This window comes from Arachis stenosperma, chromosome 3, assembly GCF_014773155.1.
Source record: "Arachis stenosperma cultivar V10309 chromosome 3, arast.V10309.gnm1.PFL2, whole genome shotgun sequence".
Classification (NCBI taxonomy): domain Eukaryota; kingdom Viridiplantae; phylum Streptophyta; class Magnoliopsida; order Fabales; family Fabaceae; genus Arachis; species Arachis stenosperma.
Window position 1 is genome coordinate 23663191 of NC_080379.1, and position 9590 is coordinate 23672780.

General features: G+C 27.8%; 1 protein-coding gene across 1 annotated transcript; it reads left to right on the forward strand.

The window, feature by feature from the left end:
• The first annotated feature begins 3980 nt into the window (after window positions 1-3980).
• On the forward strand, window positions 3981-6391 carry LOC130967745 (ethylene-responsive transcription factor ERF054-like). The gene has a single exon (XM_057892735.1). The coding sequence runs from the start codon at window positions 4507-4509 to the stop codon at window positions 5806-5808; it is 1302 nt and encodes a 433-aa protein (XP_057748718.1). The 5' UTR covers window positions 3981-4506; the 3' UTR covers window positions 5809-6391.
• Window positions 6392-9590: the final 3199 nt, after the last annotated feature.

Sequence of the window (9590 nt, forward strand, 5' to 3'; positions counted from 1 at the left end):
CATGTAATGATATGATAACAGATCAATTATATATAATATGATGATGTGAATGACTTTGTCACGTGTCATAATACTATTTGCTCATGTGTCAATTTATATCGTAATATTATTCGTCATGTGCATCATTATTGTTAATACACCAAATTGATCTCTAATTTTATACAATTTTAAAGATAACTTTAATACTTTAGTAATCATCTAAATTGATAATAAGTATATTTTCCTTCAATACTGCTATTTCAACAACCTTGAAAATAAAGTTATCGACTAGAAAATTATTACTGGATAATTTATGCATATAATTTGTAATTTTAGTTTAAAAGTTTAATATAATATTTTGACAAAGTTTGTGACATATAAAAGGCAGGGGAAAATAAATAAGTTAACAAGAAAGGAAAAAAAAAAAAGAAGAAAAGAATGAAACCCACATATAACTTTTCCAAAATAAGTTGTTGCACAACTTAAACAATAGCTTTGTTATATGTTTTACGGACTTGATGAAACTGAGAAAAGAAAATTTTAAAAATCAAATTAGTCGTACTCGTAACTCATAGTTTAGTGCCTTATTTTTTTTTATGTTAGGTATACGGATCTAATTTAAGCTCTCTAGCCAATGAATGGTATTTTAAAATCATCTTGATATCGATGGAAGGTTTAAGAAAATGATAATATAAGTAGTATTTGGTGGAGAGAGATATTGAAAGATTGAGATTGAGAGTCAGAAACTAAAAGATAAAGATAGAAATAAATTTCAGTATTCTATTTGGTGCAAAGTGGGAGACAGAAATTAAAATAAGAATGAAACTCTAATTTAATTTGTATAAAAATAAAATTGAAATTAATTAATTAAAATGAGGGTATTTTAGGTATAAAATATTATTAAAGTTTCAGTCTCTGTTTCTAAAAGTTTCAGTCTCCTGTGTCAACACTTTTTGGAAATACTGAAATTTTATTGACAGAAACAGAAATTTAAGTACCAGTCTTTAAACCAACAAATATTATACTTAGTCTTAGTCTTTTAGTCTCTGTTCCAATACCTCAAAATAAATGCTACCTAATATAATATAATATTGCACTGAGCAACCCCAAATTGAAGTAGTTTTCCTTGATAGGGCTTCGTTCACTATAAAAATATCTTCCAACCATAACTTTGCTATATAAATATAAAAGTATAAAACACCTATCAGTCAATTAATTTAATATAGCATTTGGTATGGAGATTGTTTTGATTAAGGTTACTGTATGATCACGCCAAGGTTAAGAAAAATGTCGGTTTTTGCTGCTCTAGTCATCTCTTTTCTGTCTTCTTATCCTAACTCCTAAGAACATTTCAGCTTAATTATTTATGCGGGTAAACGATATAATATTTCTATTTTTTAGTTATTGATCATAACATGCTTTAAAGAAGGAAGATGGTTGGAACCTAGTTCTTAAGGAGAAATACTTCATTATAAATTATAATGGATATTTTAAATAAATAAAACAAATTATTTTCGCATATATGATTTTTGAAAGTTAATTATATTTTTGCATTTTGTTACTTATTTTGTTGTTATTATAAACAAGTTGACACTTCAAATTAAATAGACAAATAATACAAATCTATTATTTATTATCTTAATTGCAATGTGAACGAAAAAGGTTTTTTATTGTAAAAAAATAGGTAATAAAATGTAAAATATAACTAATTTTAGAAAATATATAGAAATAATTTAGAGTTTAACTATTGTTAAAAAATTCTAATATATAAAACAGCACAAAAAGAAAAAATATAGTTTAAATAGAAATTTATTATGATAAATTTTTGAAATACATAATTTTATAAGATAGATACTTTTAAAAATAAAAAAAGTAACATATTACTTTCAAATTGATTATATTTTTTTTTTCTTTTTCAAGATTATGTACAATTCTTATGAATATGATAAAGTTTATAATAAAATATTAATATAACAAAATAAACATTTAAAATAATTTTAAAAAAAGATAAAAATATATATAATTAAAAAGAAATAATATTATTAATTTGAGAATTATATTATTATTTTTCTAATAAAAAAATGGAGGAGAGATGAGAGAGGGGGGAGAGAAAATATCTTAGGATGACCAAGTCACCAGTGGGTGGTCGCCACAGTAATGAGAGACAGTTAAATAACTGTTTTAATAATATCTTGTTATGAGTTGTGACCTCATAATAGTTATAGGAGTAGCACAACAGTTGGAAAGGCTAAGAGCGAAGAACGAAGGAAGAAGAAAGAGACGCACACAATTTCAGTTTGAGTGATCAAAACGTAACCACAGCTTATTCACCCGTGTGGGACCCTTTCTTGCCAACTACTCATCATCACCCTTCCTTCCTTAATCCATTTAGAGACTGAAATTAGAAAATAAATATTCAAAGAAAAAAAAATAAATTGTTTTTTTATATTGTGTTTATTATAAAATATATTAAATTGATTTATATTTTAATATAATATTTAGTTTAAGATAAATATAAAATTAAAAAATAAATTTAAAATTTAAAAAATAAAATAAAATATTTTTAAAAAAATATTATTAAAATATTATTTTTTTTAAAATATGTATTTTCACTCTCTGAAATTAATAAAATAATTAAAATTTCATATCTCAAAATTAAAATTTTAATTTTACTCTCTAACTATAAAATACAACGCTAAATCTCAATCTTCTAATCTCAATTCTAATTCCTAAACTAATTATCTTTTCATGCATTAATTCTCAAAAAAGTTTTCCGAATTTCTATCTCATTTCCTTCCTTTCTCTTTACATATTTTTTTCCTTTTTTTTTCTCCTACTGCATTACAAATAAGGTTAAATTATTTTATAAGTTGGAATATTTTTTTTAAGTTTTGATTTAAGTTATACAAAAGCTTCCCTAATTGATTCTTTATCCTGTAAGTATCTTTTTAATCAAATTTTGTATATTGTATAAATAGTTGTTAATCAATAAATCTTTATATTTGATATAAAATTGATTTTTTAATATGTGTATATTATAAAAACTTTATTTGAAAGTATTTTTATACAATTATAATAAATACATAATTAAAAGCATTTATACTATAAAAAAATTGATTGTAAACTTATAAGAACTTAATTATAAATTTTAAGTATTGAATTTCAAATAAACATTGAGTAAAATACTACATGCATCCAAACTTATTAAAAGGAAAGTGAAAACTATAAATATTTCTTTTGAAATTTTTTATTAAACATATGTTTCATTTATTATAAAAAATTAATAATAAAATACTCAATGAATATAAAAAATTAATTACTAAATAAATTACTGTATATGTATACATGTTTCACATATTTTTTTAATAAAATAACAAGTTATTAGAATAGTTAAACTTTTTCATAACAAAATAATCAAATCTATCGTAACAGAATAATTAAATTATTTTACAACATCTTAATGAAACATTTTCATGAATATTAAATACAGATTTTTATATATTGATTGATTAACGAACGATTTTTTTATTTATATAAATGTTATCTATAAGTTTAGAAGACAAAATAATATTTAAAAAAAAAAGAAAAACAGAGAAAATTAATCAACGGTATAACATAATACACAATACCTTTTCATTGTTCTAGTAACATCTAAAATCAATCAACTCAATCTTTTAAATTTATATATGACTTTTTGATTTATTGTGAGTATAAAATAATTTTACACGTATATTTAATTATATAACGTCAACAAAAATAATTATTTTTTATATTTATTGTGTGAATAATCATAAAAAATATAAATATTGTGTAAATTTTATATTATCAGTAAATCAAAATTAAACTCTTTATACATATGTTTTTTTATTTCTAGAACATAAACTAAATAAAGTGTAAGTCCTCAACCAACCAATGAATTTTATTGATTTTTTCCGGTCTTATATAAACCCCACTCACTCTCCCACCCTTTTCCTTGCATATTCTTCCCCTGGTTTCCTTCCACCTTCACTTCCCCAAATACTATCATTGCAGAAAAGAAGAAAACACACAAACACATACACGTAACTCATAACTTTGCTTCTCTTTTCATTCACGCTTCTCTCTCTCTCTCTTCTCTCCCTTGGTTCTGCGCTTTCTTGCGGTGTACACAAAATAAGAAAGAACAGAGTATTGAGAAATGGGTCAATTCAAAGTGAAGACGATTTTTGGCATCCGATTCTGTTTTTGATTTTGATCGGATCAAGCTTGCAAATCAGAACCCAGATTTCAAAATTCAATCTTTTCTTTTCCATTGTTTTTTCCTTATATTCTTTGACCATATCTGATTCTGATTTCCAAAATCCACTCCCTTTTTGTGTTTCGCTTTCATTTTGATTCATATATTTATTCACACTGCACCCTTCTCAATATATCTCTGTTCTATTTGTTGTAAAACAAAACACTGAACAAGAAAGTTCTTGGTGGAGCTTCTGAGAGAGGAGGAGGGAGCTTGAAAGATTATTGAAGATTTCAATTGTTGGTGTGATCATGGCTGCTTCTGCTGCAAGGAACAGTGGTAAATCCACAAAGGGTGCTGTTGTTGAAGATTCTCATCATCAAAGGGTAATTGCTGAAAGTGGAAGCCAACAAGATTTGGAGATGATGATGATAGATAAGGGAAAAGGCGTTGAGAGGCGGCAATGGAAGCCAGTTTTTGATGAAGCTTCCATGTCAAATAGGCCTCATAAGAAGATTAATCAATCACCACCATCACCATCATCATCATTTTTAAAACAACAAGAACCTCCTTTTTCTACTTCTTCTTCTTCTTCTTCAAGAATAGTGTTCCCTTTTGCATTTGAAGGCTCTCAAACTCAGAATCAAGCAATGCAATTCCCACACCAATTTGGAACCACAAACATGCCTCTCTTCCATCCACCACCACCACAAATTCAGCCATCACAACTACCATTACATCAAAACATGATATCTTTTGGGTCTCAACACCAACAACACCTTCAAAATCTTCAGTATTGGAGTGACACACTGAATCTAAGTCCAAGAGGGAGAGCCATGGCCATGATGAACAACAGAATAGGGCCTGATGGAAGGCCATTGTTTTCGCCTTCACCTCCGGTGCCTTTGAATGCTACAAAGCTCTATAGAGGTGTGAGGCAGCGCCATTGGGGGAAATGGGTAGCAGAGATTCGCCTCCCTCGCAATAGGACTCGCCTATGGCTTGGGACATTCGACACGGCTGAGGACGCCGCCATGGCCTATGACCGCGAGGCCTTCAAGCTTAGAGGGGAGAATGCTAGGCTAAATTTCCCTGAGCTCTTTCTCAACAAGGACAAAGATCAATCAACAAAAATGGCACAAGATTCTTCTTCTTCTTCTGCTTCGGCATCAAAGGTACCAGAGGCAGAGCAGCCAGAGCCAGAGCCGGAGCCAGAAGAAGACATCACTATGCAGCAGGATTTGAACACTGAGAGCGTGCCGCCGCCGCCAGCGCCATCATTGCCTCCGGCTTCAATGATTGATGACAATGCTGATAATGATTCAGGAGCTCCGCAGTCTCAGGAGTTGGTTTGGGGGGAAATGGCTGCTTGGTTCAATGCAATTCCTGCAGCTTGGGGTCCTGGTAGTCCTGTGTGGGATGATTTGGACTCAAACAACAATCTTCTGTTTCAATCACAAATTCCATTTATGAATCACAATCAGCAAGAATTCAATGACGATGATGATCCTGAAGCTCATAGAACAATAGAAGGAGATAATAACAGAAAACCAGGTTCTTCTTCCTCTTCTTCTTGCCCTGTTAGACCCTTCTTCTGGAAGGATCAAGATTGAAACTTCACTCCAAAGTTTGGTTCTTTTCAGTGATCAAAATTGTGGGTCTTATTCATCTCTTGAAGATTCTTCTTATCAGATAATAATTCTGCCTTGGTTTCCAAACTTCTACACCTTTCACATATTAGTGAAAAATTTGATCACCAAAACCCACCAAACTTCTATTCTATTTTCTCACTGGTTGCAGATATTTCATAAAACGACCTGTGAATCTCGGATCCTTGAAGCATAGTTTTTCACTACCTGAAAAATTTCTGCTGTAATAAAGGCTGCATATTTTTATAGGCCTTTCAGCATATGCATGGTTCATACTTTATGACTTATGCGCCTTATAGTTATATACCCTTGTCCCTAGTGGTAATTTTCATTTTCCTATTTTTCTATTTTTTAATCTTAGGCCATTTACATCATTTGTTGCCTTTTATTTATGTAGTAGTTGTAGTTTAGCATGACCAAGGTTGAAGGAGACGTTTTTGTGATTTCCTTCTCCAATGGTCCAACCCATTATGAGCTATTTATTTTTCAGCTCCAAGGGTCTGATTGTATAATATTACTACTTAATTTTATAATTGATGTACATTTTCATGCTTCTTGTAGTTTGAAGTTTGAACTGGTATAATGTAATGTATCCTTTCTAGTTCTAGTCATTAACAAATCAAGAACCATGTAGAATTTTAATACATGTTATTGGAAGTTTTTATGCTTTGTTTATGGACGACCATTAAGCTTTAAATTTGTCCTGACATAAGCTATAATTAACATTTAAGCATCCAAAATGAAGTAATAAAAAGTTGAGATTCTCATTGAACACAAGATTTGTCAAATGTATTCCACTAATCATAACAACACAAACATGTGAGTTGTGACTATTTTTTAACTAAAAGGATCTTGTATATTTTTTATAGGCACCCGAATTTTAGTGTAATGCTATACATTCAAATTTTTTTTTTATAAATTAAGTCCAATTAAATTAAACAATAAAATTTAAAATAATATTAGTCATAACTGATTTTTATTATATTATAGCAATTTAGTTAGATTTAATTAACAAAAAGATTTTAATGTGTAGCATTATTTTAAATTTTATTATCAAAATTTAATGATTTGATATAATAAATTATGATTGCCTTTTTTCTAATTTTTTTAATTTGCAAAATTCTAACTCAAGACTAGAACTGAAAGTAAGTCAAACTAATTCGTAAGCTAATTTGAATTCGACTAGTTAACAGCTCAATTAGCTAAATTCATGAACTGGTAAACTAAGTTTGAACCTAGATTTGAGCTCATATATTAAACGAGTCAAATTTAAATTTTGGTAAACTTGACTCATTGACTCGTAAGCTTACTCGATTATATAGTACTTATTATATTATTTATATTAAATAATATATTATGAATTTTATACTTTTAATTTATAGTAATAATATATAATTTTACATACACATAATTTTAGGGTTAAGTGTGATTTTGATCCTTAATGTATAAGCTGAAAATTTTTTCGTCTCGAACCTTGTTTTGCATACAAAAGCATCCCTAACCTTTAACTTGGTATTAAAATCATCTTTACTTTAGGGACGCAAATTGTACGAAGGTGGCGACGAAAGTGGAGACAGAGGTGAATTGTGGACAGCTTCTTCTTCTTCTTCTTCCTTTTTCCCTTCTTCTTTCCTTCCCCCTTCGCAGGACTAGAAATACTCTCTTTCTCTTATTTTTTTCTTTTTTTATTTTATAATTTTTTTTGTTATAGGTAATTTGGTCCAAAATTTTAATATTTAAGTAAAAAGGACGATTTTAAAATTTGGTTTTAAACCTTAGGGACAATTTTGTATGCAAAAAAGGTTGGGGACGAAAAAAAAATTTCGGCCTATACTTTAAAGACCAAAATCGTATTTAACCCCATAATTTTATATATAATTTTGATAGACGATATAAATTATAATTAATAGATAAACAATATGTATAATAGATAATTTTTTTATATATAAATTATAATTATGCTAACGAACTATAATTCAAATGACATAATCTCTCAATTCTCATTTAGGGATTTCGAATTCGAATTCCATTTTTATCTTTAGAAAAAAAAAGTTATAATTTGTTTATATAGAATTATAGATTATATTCATATTATTAAACTAAGTGGTAAGTTTTTTATGAGCCAAATTAAATTTTTGCCCAACTTAATTTGATTCATTTCCAACCATACTCAAGATCATTAAAAAATAATATCAATTATTCAAATGATCCAATATTACCAAAAGGAAAATTTAAGTTGTCAAACTAAATGCGGTTATAGATAAAGATAATGAAGAACTAATATGACATATTGACATGCAAGCATTAATAGTGTGATGTAATGTAACCTTATACACTTGCACCAAGTATATCTATATATCTAATTTAAGATTTAAAACCTTCGGTGAAGAATGAAGATAATCTTTGACTTCAAGAAACTTACATACCAAGAAGGTAAGAATACAGTATTATTTTAGGATCCTGAGAATTTCTTGTAAGCAATGGCACTTTGCTTGACCACATAATCATTTATCAAATTAGCAACATGGCTTCACTTTATTTAAGAGGACAGTTGAGTTGGATGAAATAAATAAATAAATGACTCCATTGCTTTCCCATTTTATTGACATTTGACCATATCTACTAAGTTGATTTTTTTTTAATTAATGATTTGATTTAGAATTTGATTTCATTATATTCATCTAATTTTGTATACTGCACGACTGACTTCAAGAGGTGATGTGAATGAGATTCATTAGCGCGGATAAAATATGAGAGAAACTTATAACCAAAAAAATGGTAGGAAGAAACTCTCTAGTTTGTGAACCAAACATAATTAAGATTTCAAATTAACTAGATTAAGATTTACTTTCTTGCAATTAATTTGTGCCAATAGAGTAGTTATTTCACTTGTTCACTTAATTAATTTTCGAAAAGAAAAGTATATGAACCAACTAATAATCAGTCAAAAATGGAACAACATAATTAATTATAATTAGTTTTATTAATTTATAATTTAATTTGTTTTTTAAATTATTGTTGACCACGTTCAAAATATGAGGGAAGATACGCTAGTGATAGGAGAGAATTACGAAACAGATGCTTTGATCATTCATTAGTTGGTTCCATATAATTAATTATGTTTTATTAATGCGTAACACATGAAACATAGAAATCATATCCAAAACCATCCAATTTACAAGAAAAAGAAACATCCGTGTGCCTATCAGTAGCAACATCCGGTTAAAGTCACCGGTGCCTTTGGTTTACCAGATAGCTGATTCTTGGCTTATATAGAGTTGTTTCCTAGCATTGTTATTTTCGAAATTTTGAATTTTGACTTGTGTAGTAATACATTGGCCAACAATAAATTTTTAAATAGAATTCAAATTCATGACAAATAGGAATGGAACCAAAAATATTACCAGGACCAATAATATATATAATATTAAAAAATGTGTAAAAAATATATAATATAAGATGTATTACAAAAATATATTAATAGAGAATATATTTTAAAGTATAAAAAATATATATGTATTTTTTACTAAGGAAGTGGTCGATTCTTTGTATCATAAAATTTATTGATAATAGAATCTGTGTCAAATTTTTCAATAATTTTTTTCTCAATGTAATTAAAAGACAATTAGCAAGAAATTAATCTTCTATTTTGTTTCTGAATTATTTTTTACAATATTCATAACTAAAAAAGATATCTTAGTTATAATATTTGAAATAGAAAAAATTAATACCAAACAAATTAAGAA

What these genes read in the sequence shown, in the direction of transcription:
- LOC130967745 (XM_057892735.1), top strand. Translation starts at nt 4,507, where the DNA reads ATGGCTGCTTCTGCTGCAAGGAACAGTGGTAAATCCACAAAGGGTGCT.